This window comes from Scleropages formosus, chromosome 22 (genome assembly GCF_900964775.1).
Source record: "Scleropages formosus chromosome 22, fSclFor1.1, whole genome shotgun sequence".
NCBI lineage: Eukaryota > Metazoa > Chordata > Actinopteri > Osteoglossiformes > Osteoglossidae > Scleropages > Scleropages formosus.
Genome location: NC_041827.1, coordinates 11,397,145 through 11,421,230, shown reverse-complemented (window position 1 = coordinate 11,421,230; position 24,086 = coordinate 11,397,145). Strand labels below are relative to the sequence as shown.

Below are 24,086 nucleotides of genomic sequence, written 5' to 3'. Positions count from 1 at the left end.
ACTGTCATTCTGTCTGTGCTGTGGAAGTTTCTGTCACCAAGACAAATTCCTTGTATGTGTGAACCTACTTGGCAATAAAGCTCGTTCTGATTCTGATAATGGACTCCCCAACCACAGATTTTGGGGTCCCTCTCAGCAAATACTCAAAATCATGTCTAGATCAAACCAGGCCAGACCCCCCCTAGCAGTTCAGTTCAGTACAATCAAAAAACAACACCCTTAATTTCCTTTTTTTCAGGTCTGCAATATTTCATATAAAATAGTTGTATGGCGGGGGGCGCGGTGGTGCAGTGGGTTGGACCGGGTCCTGCTCTCCAGTGGGTCTGGGGTTCGAATCCTTCTTGAGGTGCCTTGCGATGGACTGGCGTCCCGTCCTGGGTGTGTCCCCTCCCCCTCTAGCCTTACGCCCTGTGTTGCCGGGTTAGGCTCCGGTTCCCCATGGCACAAGTGGTTCAGAAAGTGTGTGGGTGTGGTTATATGGTACTTACCTTGGTTGGCTAAACAAGTTTGTGTGTATTAGACTGGAACAAAAATGTTGTGTTTCCCTGGTGAGTGCCAGCCACAATTACTTTAATTACATTGATATACAGCATAGTTCTAGTTACACGAGAAGCAGCAAAAAGTTAAAAGAGCACTGCTTTTGTCCAGTCTTGTTTTTAGTGTTAGAAGTATTTTTGTTTACTGTAAAAATTCCATGTATGTAAGTGGCACATCTTCCAATATCCCAAAAATCCATATGGAAATGTCAATACTGCAGATAACAGCTGCAGTGACATACATGTGACAAGGCAGCTGCAGTATCTACAAAGGAATATAGTTCTGCATGGTACTTCAGTGGAAGACTGCCAGGAGTGTAGCATCTGTCATCAGTTTCCACAAAATGGGTTTATTCCCTTTTTTTTTTTAACGTGTCATCATGTGTTGTGAAGATTTGCAACAACATATTTTTAAGAATCCTGTAACGTTCATTCAGTGTATTTGTACATTCCTTATTTCCATGTGATGTACCTTCATTTAAATCCACATAAGCCGCTTCTTTATTATATTCTCATAGTGTCATAGGCTGAAACTAATTTTTTTCTGAGCATTTATTTCTCTTTTCATGTTATGGAACTATTACTTTTAGAGAGAGCTTACCGTTTTTTACAAAATGCTTTTAGATTCACATTTGGACCACTGTGATCCTGCCTTGGACAAGCAGTTAACGACAGTGATTGAGTGATTCAAACATTACATTAGACTTAAAAAACTTCTTATTTAAAATTAATGAGTGCTTTGTAGAGCACTGTAAAGAATGCCAAAACAGATTAAAACAATTTCCAGGCAAGTACTTTAAAAAGCAAGCAAACTTCGTAACCTAATGTTATTTTCTGAAATGAAAATAATTTTAAGATAAAAATAAAAAAATGCCATTAATTAAAACAGGTATTCTTGCTTAGACAATTTTCTGTTTGTGAAATAAAGCCTGAATTGCTGCAGGATTTGTCCATCCTGCATGCAAGAAAATGTTTCTAAATTTAAGAGATGATGTGACTAAGTACTAGTCTTGAATTGAAATAGGTATAGTACATTATTTCAACAAAGAAAAACAGACTTTCAACCAGCTGCATTTCAAGCCAAAACTGGAACTTTTGTCTTTAATATTATTATAGCATTTAAGTATTGCCTGCGCGTTAATCAGATTTCATTCAACAATTCTAGGTTTATGCAAATGAAAGCTTTACAGAAATGTAGTGAGCTGTTGTTGACTGCAGTAATAATATGAACTGGTTTTCTGTGCTGATATATGGTATGTTCCATTTTAAAATTGTAAACCCAACACAATACATATTTTTTTCTGTAGGAGAACACAGAAATTGTTGAATTTTCCATCTATATATGATTTACTGGTACATGTAAAGCTGTACATCACAAAATCATATAATCATAAATTACACATTAAGTATTTTATTCTTTGTGAGGAATTAAATACATGCTTAATTTGTACATGTCTCAAGTATTTAAGTATTCAGTGTGTGTATACCGTATAGACAACTTTAATTTCAGGTAAATTAAAACCTTACATGAACCTGAAGAGTCAATTGAGATTAACTGATATTTTAAGATTTAATTATCTGAATTTATATGTGAGGTAAATACAGTAACTATGATACTTGCAGTCTGTTTTCCTACTTAAGAAGGAATGAGGCAGGCGTTCATGACTATGATCTTTGATACCAAAAAGGTAAAAAAGAAAGAACGTTCTCCTAGGCATCGTTCTTCACGAAGAGTGTGTGTACAAAGTGTCTTCAACCAGAAAGCTCGGCCTGCAGCTCCTTGTTGCGGCGGACTTCAGCAGCGTGCGCTTCCTGCAACACCATCGTAAAGATTGTAGAAACCGTCACATTCGCAATAAACAACGTTTTCATAGCATTCAGAACCAAATAGCAGTGGATTATTAGTACCACTTGAATGAAATTAAACTAACCGCAGTATTTTACTTAGCAAACTTTTACCATGTAAATTGTACAATATTTCAGTTTCTTTGAATGCATTTCCATGAAAAAGCCTAATAACAACATTTCATAAAAGTGAGTGAATGATAAAAAGTTAATTTATGCCTTTCTAAATGATATCATGCAAATGACTTTAGCTATTTCTAAATTTATAGATATGAGTAGATACACATATCACATCTCATTGACTGAAACCGCTTGTCCCATACGGGGTCGCGGCAAGCCGGAGCCTAACCCGGCAGCACAGGGCGTAAGGCTGGAGGGGGAGGGGACACACCCAGGAGGGGATGCCAGTCCATCACAAGGCACCTCAGGTGGGACTTTAACCCCAGACCCGCCAGAGAGCAGGACCTGGTCAAACCTGCTGCACCATCATGCCCCTCTGAATAGATACAGATACTATGTCTAAAAGATTTGTATACAAAGTAGCATTCATGAAAGATTGTCCTATATTACTAACCATGATATAATATGTACCGATGACATACAAGATTTATGATAAATTGGTAAGTGTATTCATTATTATTACTATCATTCACCAATCTGTGTTGACGACCATAATGTAAACTGCTGCATGTGTCTTTGCTGTGACGTCTAAGGCAATGTCAAATTTTTAAGTTATCGTGATGCCAGTCCTTGTCAGGGTGTAGAAACCCCAGCACAGAGCGAGTATTCGAAGTATACAGCAGAGAACACACATAAATATCTTCCCGAGTACTCAAAAAATAAATATCTTCCCGAGTACTCAAAAAATTTTCAGGACTGGCTGATGTTGTCAGAGTGGTGACGAAAGCTTTTTATACATAAACAGTACAATTTTCATTCCATATAAACAGTACAATTTTCACTCCATAGTTGTTAGGGCTTTGGGTGTTTCGTTATGGTTTTAAGTATGAGCTGAAGTCTGCAGTGGAAACCACAACTACGAATCCCTTAATTATTCGTATTTAAAAATTCAAGTATTATGATGCAGAGGTAAAGAAATCGTAGAAATGTTCTTGCCTTCTCATGAAGCCTCTGCTTTAAGGCGTGTAGGTAGGCCTCTCTGTTCTCCTTGCTGACCTCCATCTTGTAGCTGAGCCGCTCCTCGGCCATCTTGCTGAAGTTATTGTTCTCCTCCAGGGCCTTGTGGAGCACCCCACGCTCGTGCTCACGTCGCTCTGCTAGCTGCCTCAGCACTTGGGCCTCTTGGCACTTTGAGGTCCCCACAACATCTCTTTTTAGAATCACTCGAAAATATTTGACTACCAGCGTTTGACATTCAAAAAAGCATCTCTGGTTTTAATAGATGTATAAGTGTAAATTTTAATTAGGAAATAATGCGTGATATACATTATGTTTTCGCATAATGTTACTAATACTGTACCAACAACAAGCACAGAAGTGGACAAGTAGGTTTTGAACTGAAGCATACACTGGATAGAAAGTATATGAATAATGTATGCATATTAATGTTATGCAACATATACGAATTTCCATACACATTCTATCCAGTATATTCCACAAATTATTCCACTTCAGGTGGCCTAAATGATGGGCACTATGAATTTTATATTACTAGTTCATTATACACCCTGCTTTCATTGCATTAAAATTGTAAGTGCAAAATCTCCCACCTTTCTTCTCTCTTCTGCAGCCTCCAGCCTCTTCTGAAGGTCATCTAAGGATACATCCTTTTTCATTGGGGCCAAGGTCAAGTACTGGGGGGGGTCTGTGGAGAGGTCAGCTGGGGCCTTCAGTATCACTTCAAAGGACTGTCCAGATGCACATTTGTTCATGGGCTTCACCTCCATGTCTGCTGAGGAGGACAGCAGTTAAAGGTAAAAGGTAAAAGTAAAACTACACACCATGAACTGGCAATATTTTTAGCAGTCATTTGGGCATATCTCCCTAGAGGCACAAACTGCTGGGAAAAAAAATGCATCAGAATTGTTTAACATGGTCAACATCTTTTGGTATTATATATCAATTCTTAATTCACCTTAAGGTTGAGCTTTCTCCAGATGAAACACTTTGAGGATGTAAATGTGTTATTATGGGGTGTCAGATGGTGACACGTACGGGGAAGATAGCTCTCTTGGATTTTAGTAGCTGTGAATAGCAGCACCACCCGCGACAGCCCAGATCAGTACCAACCTCCATAATGGTAGATGCTGTTTCTATGTGGTTGTGAGTACAAACAGGAGCAGAGCACAGACAGCATGGACATCTCCTTCAATTTCTCATGGTAGGCTGTAAAGAAAAGAAGGGAGGAGCAAACTTATATGGGGTACAGTGATGAGAAGCAAACTGAATAAGGGCATTGCTATAATGATACCTTTTTCAAAGTCAAATTACAGTGAACAACGATGAGAATTTGAACCTAGGTCCTTCATCTGCAAGGTAATGGCTTTAACCATTGTCCACTATCCTCGTTAAAATCATATGCGTACTGCATTTAAAAGGATGGTTATATTTCGGTCTACATCTTTGGATAACACTTACTCTTCTTAATGATCAATTTTCCGCATATTCATTTATAGAATTCCACAATTCAGTGTCAAATGTGCAAGCTTCTCCTTCCAACTAAGGTGACAGCACTGGAGCGTTGGAATTCTTTACAGGATCATGTTTAGAATAGTGAAGATTGCAGAGTTCTATTTGCCTCTATTACTGAACAAAGTATATATAACTTTGCTTCAGCAGCTTGGTAGGAGTGTTATAAGCATGTACAGCACAGTGTGCTTGACAGTATGTGAGCCCTATCGGGATGGTCATTATTCTTGTATAACATATTAAAATAAATATAAATTTTAATGTAAACTGAATAAATGATTATGATTTACACACCTGACTCTACATACCTACTGTGATTTACACACCTGACTTTACGTACATATTTGGTTTAACCAATACAACCTGGGGTCTGCATCATTTAGCACCTGCACTACTTCCGTTTTCCTACTACACACATGATTTCCTCTAATCCAACATATTCAACTGGTAATTGCACCCCTGCTGTGAAGCTGCAGCTTTGTTTAAAGGACCTCCATCCCTCCTCCACACACACTGCAGATGACCTACTCAAATCAGCACAAGTTCTGCACTAATGCACAGCTAAAACGTAACCCTTCCACCACCAAGGTGACATACATGTCTGTGTACCTTACTGTCCGTGCAGGACTGGCTTTCAACAGTTATCCCTTGACTGTTTCTTTTCCCTTCATTCTTCTAGTTTACCCATTTATTCACCTAGCCGATGCTTTTCTGCAAGGGGCATTTTTTACTGTACCTTTGTATATATAAAAGGATTATGCTGATCTGAAAACACAAGATATAACATGGTAACTACATATAACAATGAATGAATCCCACTTTCTCATCAGATGTGGAACTGAATGGCTGCTGCAACTCCTATTAGTACTGCATATCCAGGGACTTCAGTAAAGATGTTCAGTGTTTCCGACCATCATAATAACCGCTTGTTCAATGCAGGGTCACGACGGTCTGAAGCCTATCAATTTACATTTATTCAGTTAGCTTTTTTTTGCTATTCTCCAACTCAACTTTTATTTTTAAAACAATTATTTACCCATTTCTACAGCTGGGCAATTGTACTGGAGCAGTTTAGGGTAAATTCCTTGCTCAAGGTGGGATTGAAACCTGTAGTCTTTGAGCCTAGGGGCAGCAGCTCTAACCAGCAGAATTTTAAAGGTATAAAACAGGGTACCCTCAATAGGGTACCAGCCCATTGCAGAGCCTGAAGATATTTGTAAACAATATATTTCTATGGATAGTTCCAAAATGCCACCATAAAATAGCTTTGTGAATAATTTGTCTTCTCTTTGTTATTTTCAGGCAATGCTCAATTTAAATTCAGAAGACGTAAGCAATCAAGAATTGATTGCTTTAGCTACGTGAAAGCTATCAATTTTAATAGGGCAGCCCTGGTGCCTCACAGCGCCGTAGTTGTGGGACTGGACTTCAGTTCAGATCCGAAGGCAGTCAGCATGGTATTATAATACCAACAGCATATTCCCTGTGTTTGCCTGGGTTTCCTCTGTGTGCTTCGGTTTCCTCCCACGGTCCAAAGAAATGCGTGTTAAGTGAACCGTTGAGTTTAAACTGCCCTTAATGTTTGTATGTCTCAGGATATGTTTTGTCCTCTGGTGGACTGGTGTCCTGCTTAGGGTGTACTCTGCCTTGTGCCCTGTGCACTGCAAAAGGCAATGGACCACCCTGTCTTTGTATTAAGAACACAGCTATCGATAATGAATGATGAATGATGCATGGATGATGATGATAATAATAATAGCAGTTTGTCTAAAATTTTTAGGGTTAGGGTTATTCATTAATAAACAGAGGTCATGTTCTGCCAATTTCAGACAAAGCCACCAACAAATATGTTCTATATTTTTCATTTATTGAAGAATGAAAGCAAAAAAGTCACCACTCTCTAACGCTTTATCACTGACAAAATAGCATCAGATGTAATACAGTGAAGGAGATGCTGGTGTACAGGTGATAAGGACACATTTGGGCTGTGTTCATGGCGCTGAGCTCTGTGGCTGCTCAGCTGTCCCTCACTGGGTGTGGTCTGACATTCAGATATTACCCTTTAAGAACAACTGCAACAGGACCTGTGACTCTTAAATAATGTTTCGTAAACTTAATGCCAAATTCCTTGCTCCATAAGCCATCTGCAGTCACTAGAACTGAGTCTCTTATATCTTTATTTATTGTTGATAAATAACAACCAAAATGACTTTGTCATTGGTTAACATTAGGGGTTCTTTTTTAAAATCAGTACACATTGGTATGTAATTATTTAACATTATTATTTAAATTATTAGAAAATACTCCTAATTAACTCAAAGACCTCATAATTTTGTACTGGATTTTATATATTATTAGCGTAGCACAATCACACTATACAGGATTTAATCACATTTTAAATTACAGTTTGCTGTTTATAAGGACTTCTGCACTGGCAATGAGCGCAGTAACAACAGCAGCTGCCCTTGGTGTCTTCTGTCACCTCCTCTTGTGCCTTTAAGTCAGGATGTCCTTCTCCACAAAGAAACACCCATTTTTCCCCTTTAACAACTCTTTTTCTCCATCTCCAACTCTGCATTCCTCAACACAGAAACTACAGGATAGCCTACTTTACCATCTTACATTTAGTCATTCATTCCTTAAGCTAAAAATGCAGAACTCATTATTATAAGAAGAAAAGGAAACCTTTGAGCCCAAAAAGCTGCATGAAAATAGGTGTCTAGTTGTATACAGTAATATAATCCTTTAAAAAATGTGTACAAGAAACAAATGGTACTAATGTGCAATTTGGGATGTGTAACAGCATCTTCACAGTAAAAATACTGCAGTAAATCTATTTGTTCTTTGCAGCAACATGTATGTAAATTGAGTTAAAGGAATTAACTTTGTTGTGTCCCAAGAGGAAGGAAGAATCTGCTCTTCTATATAAAATACATCGTTTTTTTAATTTAGTAATGATTAATTTCTTGCCTATGGTGTTTCTCTGAATAAGTCCTTTCCAGAAATTGATTACATGTCTATATTTTATTAATAGTCTAGTTAATGGAACCACGGCTGCTGAAACTAATACTGAAAAAGCAAAGATTTTCTTATCACTATGGTGTGTAGCTGACCTTTGACTGCTTTTTGCTCTAAATACAACCACCTGGATGAATGATAAAAATGTGTGTGTATTAAAATAGTAAAGGATGATGACGCAGAGCTAAGTGCGCAGTTCTATGAGCGTTAAAATTCAGCTCTTCATCCCTGTCAAAATAGATGCAGATATACAGTAAAAAGCTGTTGCACATAATCCGTGCCTGAAAGTGGAGCTGGATGTACCCTACCTGCTACAGTGCTAGCCATGGCAGCTGGAGAGGAGGAGAGCAGAGCGGCAGGCGGCCGGCTGGCGGAGGAGATGGAGTGTGACGCAGAGCGAGAGAGAACAGCCAGGGTCTCTCTCCCTTTATTAGTGCTGCAATGCCAAAGCTCCCAGTTGCCTAGTGAGGAGCAGGCGCACTTTCATCTGAACTGGGCTGTAACCTGCCAAAGACAAGGAGGGGTGTATGGAGAAGGCAGAAGGCGTACACACACACACAGAATCTCTCTCTCTTACCCTGTCCTTCTCTCTATTCTTTCTCTCATAGAATATTAATAAGCCTATAACTGCAGGCATTAGTGTGTCCTTAAATAACCTGAATCTGCCTAGAAACCTTTGGATATGGTTCATGTGCCAAATAAACTGAAGAGGAGCTGCTGCGTCGGGTGCTACAGAGAAAGGATGGGCCCGCATCTTGCACTCCTTGCACAAATGTCTGTTTTAAAATAATTTGCTGCCAGTATAACTTAATTGTATCATGAAATTTAGGGCACAGTATGAAGAAACTGAAAAGAACAATGGTATTAAATTAAAAGGAAAACTGTACGTGTGGTAAGATTAGAACAGTGATATGCTGTAAAAACAGATATGAAATTAGAACACACCAAATTTTGAGAAACATGGTTCCATAATTAAAAAATATGGCTATTCAGTAGGACATATTGGTTTGAATGTGATCCGGGTAAGTAACTTATGTGTTAGACTGTGGCCATGCTTCTGTATATGAAACTGATACTGGAGGGAAGAAGAAGATGAAGAATATTTACATCCTTCCTTCTGCACACAAGACATGTTCTTGATACTTGACTTTACTGTAATTTTAAAAGATTTCAGGACCATGTATTTAATTGTTTCTACATCTTATTTTGTAGCTGGTTTAGTTTGGAAGAAAATCTGAAAATTTATAACTTGCTATTCACCTGGATCATTACCATGTGGTGTTGTCACATTGCCACATATTATTATGGAAAAAGGCCCAAGAATGATGGTTATTATTCATTTGTGTTTTGGATGCATTTCAGTGGTTCATGCCAGTGTAGTGATGTGCAGTGATTCTTTGCTCATCTTCGGTGTTTTCTCTCAGGAAATTACATGGATGTACTCCCAATTACTTACTTCCCATAACTGCTTGCTCATACATGGATGTAGTCAGTTATATTAATTCTATTGCTGAGCATAAATGAAATGTTTAATGACCAAAAAACTTACTCAGGAAATGTACTGACAGACCCATTTCACCACAATTAAGATATGCATAATGTGTGAGTTAAAGAATTGCCGTACTGTATGTCATACTAATAATTAAACTATGGCAGAAGGGTGTTTTTTCAGCTCACACCAAATCATTATTTAGGGAAATTAATCTTTATTAATTAAGCTTTATTAAATGAAAATTGATAAAATCTTATTCTGTAAAGGACATTGCCCTAAATTATCTGCATATTGCAAAATACCAGCCATAAATGGGGAAAAGCATCTATTTAGCAGTCAGCTGCCGATGACTGCCCCCCCCCAGCTTCACAATGAAACATCTTGTACCTTTTTTTGCTGTTTGTGTTATTCTTTCCCCTAGTGGAACCAAGTCAAAGCACTAGCAGTAAAATGTTCAAGTAAAAATGTGTGGTAAGTACAGGCTTCTGAAAAATTAATTTTTGGTAACTAGGCACCCTCTCCATGAACAAAGATGTGCTTAAATGTTCTCCTAAGATGAGCAGGTGAAGCACTTTAGTTTGGCAGCATCCTTTGATTCTTTTCGACAGATCATTTTTTTTTGCTGTTATTTTGGATCTTGTAGGACACTGGAAGATGTTAAATTACTTAAGGTGTATGTACGAGGAGGTGAAAATGTGAAAGAAAATTCACAGAAAACAGACTCAATCCCGTGAATTATTATGGAAGTCCTCTTCTTTGCCTAAACAATATTCACAATATGTATTTTACGTTCCAATCACAAGATGCTAAAACTGTAAAACTGACTTATTTGTCAATAATCTGGACTCAATTCGTTCATTATCAAAACTTGCAGTTCCCAAGTCTGACATACTAAGACAACAAAAATGAATCTCAGAACTGCACTGGAGCTATGAAACAGGATGTGCCACATGCATCACTGGTTCAACTGCAAGCAAAGTTTTGGGTCCTGGTTCTCTTTGACAATGTAATCTCTTTTTCCATCTTGAAATACAGCATACTGATGATTTTAAGATATCTATTTTATCATGCCATTTCAAATCCTTCTGATCCTTCAAGGACAGGAAGTAGGTAAGAAGTTCACAAGATGCACCAGTTCAATTCCCAGCAATGAACCTCATGTGGTCTGTATATATCAGGTCTTGCAGTGCTGGTCAATCAGAGATCAACAGCATACAGTACAATGGTGCCACAATTGTATCATATTCCAACAGTTGCAGCACTTGCTGTTAAACTGCATCAATCCATTCCCCATAAGGCACTTAATGAGTTATGCAACTGAATGTCAGGAGGCTGCATCTAACATTATCAAATTCTAAATCAAATAATAGATCCAGAAATTATAAAATGCTCAGACAAGTAACAAGTTTGAAAGTATTTTTGACCAAATATTTTCAATTTATACAAGGAGGGTTATATCAAAATATTTTTACACTTGGAAATGGGGATGCACTGTAATGTACATTGACAATTAATCACCACAGGGGGTCACTGTTGTTTAGATAATGTAAATTACCTGCTGAAAACATGCCTGGCAGACTGCAGTGAACTGTAGTGCAGTGAAAAGCATTTCAGCAGACCTGCTGGAGTCATTTCCTTCTCTTTTGTGACGTCCATAACGTTGTCTAGAGAAGTGTTTTCATTTCATTAGTCTTGTAACAACTGCACACATTCTTAGCATTATATGCATGGCAATATTTTACTTCACTGTAGGTCAGCAAATATAATTTATAAAATTTGTTTCCTTAAAAGGATACCTTCCTGAAACTCAGAAAAAGGTTTAGGGATACACTTCTCTGAGTCTTAGGAAGTTGCTAGAGCCCCAACATAGAACAACCTTTGCAAATGACACTGAATAGACCTAAAACAAATCCTCTAGGTTGGACAAAAATTAATGACTCCGGTGCCCTATACAAACTCTGTATTTCAAAAAATCTCTTTCGAATCTCTTGCACAAAGTAGTGACAAACAGCGTACTGCTTTTTTCTGCACTTCATAATTTAAAAAAAAGAAAAAAAAAAAAAAAAAAAAACTTTCTGCCACCTTTCTAAATGCTTCTAGGTAAATTATTTAGAGTGTAGAATTTCATGTGCAATTCAGTGATTGAGATGAAGGCTGTTTATTACTCTGCTACTCATCAGTTTATATTCATCAATCCATATCAAGTGAAAGCACCTTTGAACAACTCAGCCAATCAATATTTGATTGCCATCTACATTTACTGATCATAGCTCTGGAAACTCAATAAAATGAAGCAACTAAAGACAAACAGTTATCCCAAGGAAACAATTTAACCTTTTTCTTAATTTCTCACCGTTTTATATTAATCACAAAATTTAAGTCATTGGTGTTAGAACAAATTCATAGAAAAACTGAAATATAATAACTTTAAGGAGACGAAATTCAAAGGTAACACTGCTGTTCTGCTAACACGCATAACCAGCATGTTAGTTTTAAACAATTTTAAAGAGAAGAGAGACAGTATGTCACCTGAGGTGTTGTTTTCAGGAGTGTCGTTTATATTGTTGGTGCCATGGCAGTCAGTTTTTAACAGGTATTTCACAGAAGTATTGCAAAGAACTGTATAAAACAATCTCACACATATTACTTTAGCAGCTTCTGAGATACATTCACAGCTAGTAAAAATTCTGAATGATCAAATACAAATACCAAATTACTGAGAATGACAATGGTTACCAGTTTTGCATTTGTATATAACTAGATTGCACAATGGACAAAACACGCAGTTGACAGTTAAATAAAATATACTTATGGAAAAATGGTGCCGTGTCTTGAATGTGGGATGTGTCTTTCAGCCCACGATATTGCTCACACAAGAGGAAAGTAAGACAGTTCAGCTCTGGGATGCAGGTGGAGAACATTTCGTCTTGTGTGGTAAACAGCAATAGAAAAGACTGAAGACAGAAGTTGTGGGTACTTAAGAGGAAAAGGTGGTCCTATGTAATGTCCTTCTGTCGGGGAGGACGGTGAATGTTTCTAACAACACACTTCAACATCCACTCTATCCCTTCGTTCACCCCCTGGCTGAAAAGAAATAACAAAATTACTTCAGAGCTGGAAGCATTTTTTGAAGTAATAAAGAAATGAACAATGACCACAACATGATCTATGACAGACAGTGTCTATTAATGTCTTACATTGAAAACGTTCCCATGTGTAACGTACAGCTATGACGACTTAATTTCAAAGCTTCAAAACTTCACAACAGATGAGGATCACATGATACACAAAAATGAATGAAAACGGAAAGACGCAAAGAGCTCCTCTTACCCCGTGAGAGCAGTGCAAGGCTGAACAAGGCAATCACGTTTGCCAATCTTTGGGGCACAGTCACTAAAGGCTGTTTTGATGTCTGGTACAGATAAACAGTTCTACAAAAAAGAAATATTCAGATGTGAGAAATTCATGGTGTATTTTGCATAAATGTTGCAATCATTAAATGCTATAGCAACAACAAGCTCACGTTCCTCCGTAGACCGATTTAAAGTTACATTTCCACAAGCTTAAAGTATCCAGAAAATTTTTATTTTATCAATTCCTTTAGAATAACAACATTTGAGGAAAGAGTACACCATTTATTAAAAGTAAAAGGAAGAACTTGTACCTCAACATCTTGTTTGTTTGCGAGTACAAGAAGAGGTACACCTTCCAATGCCTCACTGCTGATCATCTTTTCTGCAAACAAAATTCAATTATTTTCAATGTGACATGCATCTGGATGAGAACAACAAGACTGAATGGTCAAAATAGCTTTAAACATGAGTTTGCTGTTAAAATCTTACCAAAGGCATTCTTTGATTCAGAAAGACGTTCTTCATCTGTAGAATCAATGACATATATCACTCCATGCGATTCTGCATAATACTGCAACATAGAGAACTGACGTTAGCACATTTTACTAAGAAATCCACAAACAATCTTCCTAAAGGGGAAGTCTACTTCTGCCACAGACCTGACAGAAATTTCTTGCCTGCATTAAGTTAAGGAGAACTGCAAATAACGATCATGCTAGCATTGCTAACAGCAACTTTTTCATGATTTACAGTAATACGAAGTAAAATTTAAAAAAAAGTGCAGAATTAACATTCAGTTATAATATTGCATTTTTAAAGATCCTGGTTAATTTTATGGGAAAACTCTCAAAGTGTGACAAAATTTCTTGGTCACAAATTCGGGCTGTATAACAAACGTAATCAGACAACTGTTCCTAAGCACAGACTAAATTTACTTCATCTGCAACCTGAGCAAAACTGGGTACTTGAATTTGAAAGCACATACAGTGCTTGGGATTTTTCCCTCACCTGGTTAAACTTTCTTTACTCCTACTTTGTTTCACATACTAATTGCATGTCTTTTCTTTCCAGCACTACCAGTGTGTTTCAGACAGAGTACTAGGTTAGTAAAAACAAAATAGCCCAAAATAAACAGCCCACAGCAACAAAAACATGAAACAGCACTAAACGTGGGTAGACTGGATGGGAGCCAATGAGACTGCTGGGAAGGCTGGAAATACTGGAAATGCTGGAAATATTGGTGAATGCTATCTACAGTCAAGTCAGTTTTAAAATACTGCTTGGTACAGAGCAATGAACAAAAGACATTTGGTCCAATCTCAAAGTTTTTTAAGTCGAGGACCTACTGTAATACTCTGCAATATGTTATATTCTTTACTGGACATGGCTTATGATTACAATGCAGGATGATTGCAGAACTTTAGCAAATTCAGGATACTACAAAAAAAAGTTTAAATAAGCCTTTTGCTCCTGTTAGCTTCTTGCTAATAGGAAATGTGGCAGCAAGCATGTGTGAAAACATGTGTAACAGTCCAGAGGGGGTCTTGATTCAGAACTTTTGAGCAAAGCATTTAACGTAATTGCTGTAGTAAAATATCCCGGTGCACAAAATAATTAATAAACCGTCAGGTCTAAGAATTCTATGTAATGTACATGAAGGAAGCGTAAATGCCACTAAGCCAGAATTGACATCTTGTGCAGTGTTCACCGAAAGCCAGGGTATAATAATATGAAAGTGGTTAACCACTGTTTTCTTCCTCAACTGTCCTTGGACTATAGGTAAAAAAGCAATGCAAACAGAAGAAGAACCTGCAAACTCCACAGACAGATCCAGATTCAAACGTAAGTCTGAACCCACAACCTAGGAGCTGTGAGGCACCAGCGCTACTTGCTGTGCCACCATGCCACTGTCATAAAGGGCTTAGAGATAAAAAGAGAAACACTGAAACAGACTGAAGCTGTACTTACTTTATCCCACAGCGACTGTAACTCCTCCTGACCTCCAAGATCCCAGAACATCAGACGGGCTTTCCCCATATCTATAGTGCCAACTGTATATACACACAGCGTATGAGTGCTGGACAAAAAACACAGTATCTTTAGCCTATATATACACACGGCAAACTGTTCTGTCTCATTTCAGTAGTACTAAATAGTCAGTAATTCAAATAATTATTACAGTAAAGTTGTTTACTTACTGTTTAAACCCACTGTGGTAGTGATCTTGGACAAGCTCATGCCTTTGTAATTTTTACTAAATTTAGTCTTGGTTTGTTCCAGGAAAGTCTGCAGGGAAATACAAATTTAAAACAAGAGATTCTATTTGTATTTATTTGCTCAAACTACAATTTTACAATGCAAACACAGAAGCATCTCATTCAGCATATGTATGCAAGCAAAAGCTAATGCTATAAACTTACCACATCAACCAACTGTAACATAAAATGACCCCACCTGATGCCTCTTTACTGATGACACCTATTACTCAAATTGACATGAATCTTTGGACAGACAACAGGAGGAATTTGTGCCCAGCCTCAGTCTTTTGCAAAGAAAAGTCAACAGTTGCTACATAAGAACAAAGAGAGTACATATATCACAAAGGTAATACTTCAAAACTGAAACTTACATACGGTTAAGCAACCAGTACTCAAGCCTTAAACAACATAAAGTGTAAAATCAAAAAAGTGTAAAGTCACTAAAGCAACAACAATAACGTCCCACCGTGAAGCATGATGGGATAGCACCTAATACACCAAAATATACCACATTCCCCACAAATGATCTGTACACTATTCTTCCACTGAGCAACATAGCAAGTGTTGTTATTAAACTAAAAAGGGCAGAACAAACAGGAGAGAGTGTGTAATGTACACGCTGCTAACGACTTGGAGTCTGAACGTAAATTACCGTTTTTCCTGCGTTGTCCAGCCCGAGGATCAGGATGCAATACTCATCCTTCTGGAACATGTACTTGTACAGACCCGAGAGCAGCGTGTACATCCTACCTGGTGGAACAGCAAACATCATTACATTATAAAACTGAACACTTAACAAAACCACTGAGTCAGTGACTGACCGATCGTCAAGCGCGGAATCACACTTACAGGACACAAACTTTCACGCAGATAAGCATAAACAACAAGTATCCCACAGAAACCAGTTTGTAAGGAAGTAGTAGCTAACGTCACGAACGACGAGTTGTCAACTTTAAAAACATCGTGTATAACTGAAGCCAGAAGGCTGCTTCAAAACCACTGAACATCAGACTGAATGTTAATTCACTCACAAATTATAATATCATAATACGAGTACAGAAAGATGCTGTTACGTTACACGAATTACCTTACTCCCTCAGCTACTGAGATAAACTGGACATGAAACCCCAACAGCGGAGAGACGGCTGATAAAATGCAATGCATTACGGGACTTGAAGTGATCCACACACTTTTGAACGGAGCCATGAGTACAAGAGCGAAATAATTAAACTTCAATTCCCAAGATGCATCGCTGCACATGCCTGTTGTGGAGGTACGCCAATGAAATTGTCTTCCACAAGCACTGATCCGAGATCAGTAACCGACTTTTTGCTACTCAGTACGCCGCGTTTAAAAGCTTCTCATTTCGCAAAAGCGCGTCACCATAGCGCGCGTGATGGATAAGTAAGGTGTAAGGTACGGGCGTGGGCTTTCTTTGTCCTTGAACTGTCTTTTCATTTTAAAACAAAAGTTGAGAGAAGTCTTTGTTAATTAATCGATTCAGTTTCAAATCCTGAAAGACTTTTGACGAGTGCTCTCAGAAACACAGCTTTGAATTTATTATATTTTATTTATTATATCCACACAGAACAACTTGACATTTGACATTTTTCAGTGAAAGCCTGCATTTCTTTCTGTTTTTCCATTTATCTTTTCAATGTGTTATTCGGTTTTATGACCATGTCAACGTTTACAAAGTTTACAGTATATATAGAGAACAGACTCAAGCAGTTGTAACATTGCCACTACTACTGACCAACAGAAAAACAACAGGTTTATTATATAAAAAAACGTCTTATTTTCTCCAATGGATATTGTTAATTAAACCTGTTTAGGTTCCTTTTGCTGTGCCAGGGTTCCCACCATGATGAATACTTCTATGGACTGCAAAAGTATTTCAAGCTTTTTCCGTCATCCCAGTATGAACTGGTGGTACACAAAGGGTAAATATTTAAAACAAATTTCCAAGTAATCATTAAAAGCAATTGGAGTGCTCATGGAAACTTATTTTGCTCAACAGATAGCTTTTCCCTGAAACAACTGCCCTTGGGAGTGAGGTTTTTATGAATAGGGGACTATCTGTCTGATTAAGTGAAGAGGTTCCAGTGGCTAATGGCCTTTCAACCTCTTTATTGTTAACTAACATAGGAGTATAATTTTCCATTACTTAGATGGAGTCTTTCTTTCCTTGAGCAATGCTGTTCTTGAAGCAGGAAAAGAACATGAAGTGTTGTTTCTCATCTATGCATAGTGCAATACAAATTAGATTAATGAAAATATTGTTTTTTCTTTTGTAAATCTAAAGAGGCAGATGACATAACAATTTAGGATTTATTTCTCTTATTGGGCCATCAAAGGTTGACAAAACTGTTACTCTACATAAAAATGCTATTTAACATCTTAATCTCTACATTCTGTTATAATCCAGGATGGTGTGCAGGTAATGTTGCTGCCTCATAGCATCTGAGCTGTTTGAGAGTGGGTTCAAACTTGCAGTTGTTCAGACATGCAGTTCAGGTGAATTGGCAATTCTATTTTACCCCCAATGTGCGGCTGAGCGAGTGTGTGTGGCTGCCCTGCAACAAACTGGTGTCCTCCTCAGGGTATATGCCCCCTCAGCCTTGTGCCCAGTGCTACCAGGATTTTATAATGCATCCATCCATCACATCCATCCATAATGTTGATGTAATGCACTCCTTGTAATTTTCTCTGAGATGTTCGTTGCTTTGGAGAAAGTGTCTGCTAAATGAATAAATGTGTAGATATAAATAATGCATGAAATTAACCTGTCTCTATTAATTTACTTCCTGACTGTAGAATGTATAAAATACAGTATAATGTATTTACCTGTTAGAAATTACATACAGACATCACTCTGTTTATGAAGTTAATCCATGAAATACATAACTCAGAAGAGCATCAGCTAAAATTTTCCTTCTAATTGCTCTGTTGTCGCTGCAATCATTCCATTAAATAATGCACCAAATATGGGCAGCAGACACACGTGGAGGATGTCATACACTGCCTATAATGCCCCATTCTCATAAATAAATAAATGAATAAATAAAGCAACACTCAAATTTCTAACACCAACAGATGGCATGTCTGCATCCAGATCTCTCCATCTATAGTACATTACTGCACTTCCGCTTCATTCATGTGAATTCCAAATTTTTTTGGACATGCCTCAGATAAATGTTGTTATACAGATTTTTTGTCCCCTATATTCAAAATTGGGTACCAAAAGCTGTGATGCTTAATTTTCTGGTGGAGCTCCTAAATCAAGGAATGGCTATATTAAACCGACACTGACACAATTCTGTTGGATTTAGAGCGCATGCTGTTATGTAATATTTGCTCCTGCAAAAAAATACTGTGAGAAATAATGTGTGACAACTTAATCTGAATTCCTGAATAATACAAATATTTCAGTGAGAGAGTCAATGAACACGATAAATTACAACACCACACTTTACAAACACACAGCAACAACAATAATAAGAAACAAATTTAAAAGATAGGAGGGAAAACACCGGAATGCAACAGAGGAGAAGAAAGAACCCTCTCAAGGCTTGTACAGGAACAACCTCAGGGGATCCAAGGCCAACTGACTGCCCACCCCTCCTGGTCATGTTGCTACACCTAAAACTGTAAATACTTTGTAAGCTGTTTGTAGACCAGTTAGAAGGATGTCCAGATGTCCCCCAGCAGGTCAGCAGGCCAGCAAGTAGGTGATCTTCACTCTTTGAGGCAGGATAGACACTGCGGGCTTTTAGGTGTCAACTCAATGAAAATCAGCTCAGGGTATGCCAGTGTTCAGTGAGGGGATCAGATATTTGTGATTACCAGTAAAAGAATAAGCATTTTGTTAAATATTCATCCTAGACAATATAACAATATAGCTTTTAGTCTTTAGCTCAGCTCACTTCTCCTACAGACCCATTAGTTTTTGTCAGTTCTAGATTATTCCTGCCAGCCAAGGTGGAAGAAAGAGTCCGACAGTTCCCAGAATGCACACCAGTATGAACAACCAAAGAAATATTCTGTCTATGACCATTGCCACGTACTTCCATTCTTCCTTCACCTAAAAGGGAAATAGAAAGAGAACAAATTTGAGAGAGAGCTTAAAGCATCAGTATATCCCAGCCTTCCTACCTGAATCATTGATCAGCCTGGTGACTTTTAAATATCAATCAGCCATGTAACAGGTTCCAAAATGTGATTATCCAGAAAATGTTTTGCTCTGTTATATTTGAAATATGATGAACAGTAATCAAAACTCAACATTCAGCTTTGGTGATAGACTTCTATAGAAAATTTTCAGTTTTTTTTTTTTAATAAAGGACAACCTTTGAATTTTCAGTATCAAATAAACATCCTTAAAGGTTACAGTGTTGCTTTAGGCAAAGCAATATGGATGCGTTTGAAAATATGGATCAGATTATTAATAACACCAAGGCCTTAATAGTTGAATATTTTTAAAATAACCTACAGAAGAGTCTGTGTCTTCTGCTCTGAGATGATCTGCGATGTACTCCATGGCCTCAGCGGCTTGCTTCAATGACGTTGATGTCAGAGGGTCCTCTTCCGTGGTGACTGGCACCTTGGAGTGCTTGGCAGAGTGCAAAAAAGGCTCTGGAAGTAACTTGTGCTCGCATAGGCCCAGGCTGCCACTGGAGGTCTCCTTGATGATGGAGCAGTGCTGAAGAACAGGACGCTTGCCACTGTACAACCCCTCTCTTGCCCGGGGCTCCTCATGAAGGCAGCAGTATTGCATACTATGGGAACGGCAGCGGGTTTTGCTGTGGGGCACCTCTGTCTCAGCTAGGGTGTATTGCACACTGAAGGAGCGCATTTTGGGTGGTGCCCATGACTGTCCCTGGGTGGGTAGTTGGTGAGTAGAGCACTGACCAAATGTAGACTTGCTAAGCAGTTGTGTTTTTTTCACGTGACCTTCTGAAGTGCAGTGTTGAGGTGGAGAAGGAGTATTTGCAGGATTGTTCTGGTTGTCCACTGGTGTGTTTTGGAAATTGTTTGCAGTCTCCATCTCTGCCCAGATGGATGGAGAACTTACTTTCTTGTGCATCATTTTGATGAGCTTCATGCAGTTTCCCTTTATGGTGGAGGGGCGCTTCATGAACAAAAAGCGTGGAATAAGGCTGAGGAAGACCACCCTGATCCAGTGCGGCATGGTGTGTGTGTGAGGTGAACGATGGTGAACATTGAGGACAAAGATGGTGATGATGATAGATAGGGTGACAAAGATCATAATAAACAGTAGGTACTCTCCAATCAGAGGAATAACCAGAGAAGTTGAAGGGATGATCTCTGTGATTAGAAGAAGGAAGACAGTCAAGGATAGCAAGACTGAGATACAAAGTGTGATCTTCTCCCCGCAATCTGATGGCAGATAAAACACCAGGACTGTCAGGCAGGCAATCAGCAAACAGGGTATTATCAGGTTGATGGTGTAGAACAGTGGCAATCTTCTGATGACAAAGGAATACGTGATGTCAGGGTAAATCTCAGTGCAGCACTTGTATTTCTTGGTGTTGTAGGTTCCTACAGCATGCAAAATAACCCACTCCCCACTCTCCCAGAAGTCCATCTGGTCAACATGATGGGCCGTGTTCACGAGATCAATTTTGGCCTGGTCATATGTCCATGAGCCAAACTTCATAGTACAGTTCTGCTGGTCAAAGGGAAAGAAGGTGACATCTATGCTGCAGGAGCTCTTGTAGATGGCTGGAGGTGACCATTTGATCTTGCCATCATGAAACAGATGTGCCTTAGTCAGATGAGTCACAGCAAAGTCTCCATCAGCACTAGAGAAAAAAAACTTGGTGTTTACCATAAAGGCAACAGGTAGCATGGTGACATGGAGATGGACTTAGATCAGCAACCTGACTGTTGTACGATACTTTGTATCAAAGAAAAAAATATTCCAAAACACTGAAAGTGACTGATTTTTCTCTAGCAAATACACATATACTTAAAGGGGAAGTAATGTTTTTATGGTATACAGTTTTAGTTCAGCTGATAGTTTGAAAGTAGAACTCAGTCAAGACATACTTATTATAAAGAACAATATCTGGCCTCCAGATGAGCTCAGATGGGATGCGAATGGAGGTGATATTGTTGTATTTCTGAGGGTTCCACTGCAATCTGTAGTCATTCCACTCCTGTTGGGATAGAAGTAGTAACAACATCACAAAAACTGAGGGGGAATCCTCATGCATCTAAATAACAATATTATGCATAACTTTCTGGGGTCCCAAAAACAGCTTACATGCTTCATCCACACATTAGTAGTCATCATCTGATTTTTCTCATCCTGAAAAAGATAGATTATTATGAATTCAAAAGAATTGTTGATTTTTTTGTAATTATAATTGTTGAATCATTATTAATTTATATTATGTTTTCAATATTATTGAACAATAAATTAGTGTCAAAATGAGTAATAAACAGTGTCAAGTGATTGAGTCAACAATTTCTATCTATGTTTCATGCTGTCATGTTGAAATTGGCTAATGTCAATTTGGTGTAGACTGACCACATCGACGAGCTGGGCAATGGACAGTCCAAAGTGCACCAGCACCACTTCGGATACGTTGGCTACCGGGCGGGAGAGCTTGTTATAGTGGATCAAAAGGGTCCTCAGGAGTCTCTCTTCAGCTTGGACCCTAGTCCTTCCATGACTGTGGACTGACAAAGAAGTTCCATATTTAACACTAGTTTTCCATTTTTGACCTCATTTTTAGTGTGCTGCAAAGACCTCATCCTGAATTGCCTCAAAGCAAGGATCTAAGATCCATCTTGCATCAAAAACGGTTTAATCTGTGTTGTTCTAATTTATTCTTATAACTTGGTTGTACTGGCTTTAAATGATGTGTTAAAATCAAACAAACAAATTATATGTAACAAGGAATAATGTGTTTATTTTTATATGTGCATTGTGATGTAAAATACAATACACAACTATACTAACTGAATAACGGATAAAAATGAATGGATAAAAATGAGATCGGATCCCTTTCCTTATCAGTATGCACTGATTTATCAGATCAGAAACACAACTGGAATGGAACAGCTCCTCATATCTTGTTTTGTTTTTAAATACATGTGACTTTCCCAGCTAAGATGCAATTAATGAAACCATAATAATACAGATTTCCCTTTATTTATTTCAACATTGGCTTTTACAAAAACAGCTCCGAAAAATAAGAAAAGTAACTCTTTATTAACTTTAAGATACATTGAAATTAATTAAAAATGCTTTAAAAGAATTTCTTGAAACACTCCCATTGAATCACAGGTTTTTGACCGATTCATCCAAATGCAGTATTTGTCACTCCAGTCTTCTACCCATTTTCAGCATTCATTATTACCTATGTTTTGATTTCCATGGTTACAGCATACCGCTTCTAACAGGCACTAGCAGAATTGCTAATACTCATGAATACTACACCTGAGCTGCAAACACTGTGGAAGTGACTTGAATTAGGTAGTCACACACTCCTGTTTTGTTTTGGGTAATCTGTTGGTTCAGTAGGTGAGCACAGATTATTTTTGCTTTGTTATATACTGACATTTCAGAAAATACAAATTAAAATAACTTTAAATGGATGAAGTTTGTATCTTCACAAATTGTGAGTTAAGGGTTCAAGAGGAGTCATCATACCGACTAGTAGATGATACAGAAAATGTTCTATTCTATTCTATTCTATTGTATTCTATTCTGTTCTGCTACTGACACACTTTCAGCAATTTTGTAACTACAGATACAGACAAGGAAATCAGTCATTTGTGCTTGTAGTCTATAATTAGTAAACATTTTAGCTAAGCCCCATTAAGGACATAAAGAGATGTATGTTCATCCCTCCTGAAGTCAACTGGGAAAATATAAAGGTAAAAAATTGCATAGTGGGTATTCAATAAGCCTAAATGCTCATGCAGCAAATATATGACTAAAACTGGCGTTTACCTGCAGGAAGATGAAGAAGAACCAGGACTCCAGCAATATGAAAACATGCTGTGGAAAGCATGATCCTCATGTTCTGCTACTGACTGGAACCTGTTATCCGTGTTTCCAGCTTATTCCATTAGATGGTTTCTGCATTAGTAATGTATTTGTGGCTTCAGTTTATAGATTATTTGATTATATAAATATATGATTTCTATGATTACATATCATATATATTATATAAAAATATATGATTATACACTGTAAATATATAACATATTCATAATAATATTTAAATATAATATATATATATATATATATTTTAATTTTTTTTTTTTTAAATTTTGTACTCCAAATTGTTTATAATTAAGAGTTTAGAACTGAAAAAAAGCTGGGAGACTTGCAGTAACTCCAGGATGAAGTTGTTTCTGAAGATAAGGTGCAGGAGAAGCTTCACTCTGTTCCGTGAACTCTGTAGGCATCACTTCATTGAGGTACATCCACAGTTACAGCCTGTTTTACACAAGATAGACCTTGAGCTGCTTCTGTTTCGCTTCAGCAGTATGCCTTCATTGTATCAGCTGCGGCGGTGATGGGGAATTAAGCAGTTCCCCCAGGTTTATGCATGTGCCTCTGTGTGTGTGTGTGTGTGTGTGGAGAGAGTACAGACTTGAGAGCCAGTTGCCTTCCAGCTGTGCCGTCTGGAGAAGATGCGCTTACACAATAAGAAAACAAGCCAAACCTCTTTATTCTTTGTCCCCAGCATTTTCATCCTTCAGGCAACCACAAAGCTCTATGGCTAAAAGACTTCTAGCTTTCTTCTAGTCTTATGCTTCACAGAACATTCCTGCTCAATTTTCTTTCAAGCTTTTTTCAGTCCTGTACCAGTGGTATGCCGAAGCTTTTTTTTTAAAGTGGGAATTAGTAATAATCAACACATTTAAAAAAATTAGTAGTAAATTATCTGCT

General features: G+C 37.9%; 3 protein-coding genes across 5 annotated transcripts; all 3 read right to left on the bottom strand.

The window, feature by feature from the left end:
• Positions 1–1,959: 1,959 nt before the first annotated feature.
• On the bottom strand, positions 1,960–8,428 carry stmn3 (stathmin-like 3). Of its 2 annotated transcripts, none has more exons than XM_018725907.1 (5): positions 8,357–8,428; positions 4,632–4,727; positions 4,112–4,293; positions 3,498–3,689; positions 1,960–2,348 (listed from the first exon to the last, which is right to left on the bottom strand). In XM_018725907.1, exons 1-5 carry the CDS (start codon positions 8,373–8,375, stop codon positions 2,289–2,291), a joined length of 549 nt encoding a protein of 182 aa, XP_018581423.1. In that variant the 5' UTR covers positions 8,376–8,428; the 3' UTR covers positions 1,960–2,288. The 2 variants fall into 2 exon arrangements, with proteins under 2 accessions (XP_018581423.1, XP_018581424.1); XM_018725908.1 differs by having other exon boundaries at positions 1,963–2,348; positions 4,112–4,290.
• A 3,628-nt stretch (positions 8,429–12,056) lies between these two features.
• arfrp1 (ADP-ribosylation factor related protein 1) lies at positions 12,057–16,305 on the bottom strand. 2 transcript variants are annotated; one of them, XM_018725906.1, is made up of 8 exons: positions 16,001–16,082; positions 15,804–15,901; positions 15,092–15,179; positions 14,862–14,944; positions 13,383–13,464; positions 13,205–13,275; positions 12,871–12,971; positions 12,057–12,624 (listed from the first exon to the last, which is right to left on the bottom strand). In XM_018725906.1, the coding sequence occupies exons 2-8, from the start codon at positions 15,894–15,896 to the stop codon at positions 12,537–12,539; spliced, it is 606 nt and encodes a 201-aa protein (XP_018581422.1). In that variant the 5' UTR covers positions 15,897–15,901; positions 16,001–16,082; the 3' UTR covers positions 12,057–12,536. The 2 variants fall into 2 exon arrangements, with proteins under 2 accessions (XP_018581422.1, XP_018581421.1); XM_018725905.1 differs by lacking the exon at positions 16,001–16,082 and adding an exon at positions 16,239–16,305 and having other exon boundaries at positions 12,058–12,624.
• Positions 16,306–19,109: 2,804 nt separating this feature from the next.
• LOC108918307 (neuronal acetylcholine receptor subunit alpha-4-like) lies at positions 19,110–21,836 on the bottom strand. The gene is made up of 5 exons (XM_018725427.1): positions 21,708–21,836; positions 21,441–21,485; positions 21,224–21,333; positions 19,644–20,976; positions 19,110–19,235 (listed from the first exon to the last, which is right to left on the bottom strand). The coding sequence occupies exons 2-5, from the start codon at positions 21,468–21,470 to the stop codon at positions 19,110–19,112; spliced, it is 1,599 nt and encodes a 532-aa protein (XP_018580943.1). The 5' UTR covers positions 21,471–21,485; positions 21,708–21,836.
• Positions 21,837–24,086: the final 2,250 nt, after the last annotated feature.

Coding starts and splice junctions, on each gene's coding strand:
- LOC108918307 (XM_018725427.1), bottom strand. CDS start 21,470: ATGATGACTACTAATGTGTGGATGAAGCAT. Junction 21,334..21,440: donor CTAATGTGTGGATGAAGCAT/GTAAGCTGTTTT, acceptor CTATCCCAACAG/GAGTGGAATGACTACAGATT. Junction 19,236..19,643: donor CAGAAGACACAGACTCTTCT/GTAGGTTATTTT, acceptor TTTCCCTTTTAG/GTGAAGGAAGAATGGAAGTA.
- arfrp1 (XM_018725905.1), bottom strand. CDS start 15,896: ATGTACACGCTGCTCTCGGGTCTGTACAAGTACATGTTCCAGAAGGAT. Junction 15,180..15,803: donor TGGACAACGCAGGAAAAACG/GTAATTTACGTT, acceptor ATTTCCCTGCAG/ACTTTCCTGGAACAAACCAA. Junction 14,945..15,091: donor TACCACAGTGGGTTTAAACA/GTAAGTAAACAA, acceptor GTGTATATACAG/TTGGCACTATAGATATGGGG.
- stmn3 (XM_018725907.1), bottom strand. Junction 3,690..4,111: donor CTGCAGAAGAGAGAAGAAAG/GTGGGAGATTTT, acceptor GGGACCTCAAAG/TGCCAAGAGGCCCAAGTGCT. Junction 2,349..3,497: donor AGCAGAGGCTTCATGAGAAG/GCAAGAACATTT, acceptor ATGGTGTTGCAG/GAAGCGCACGCTGCTGAAGT.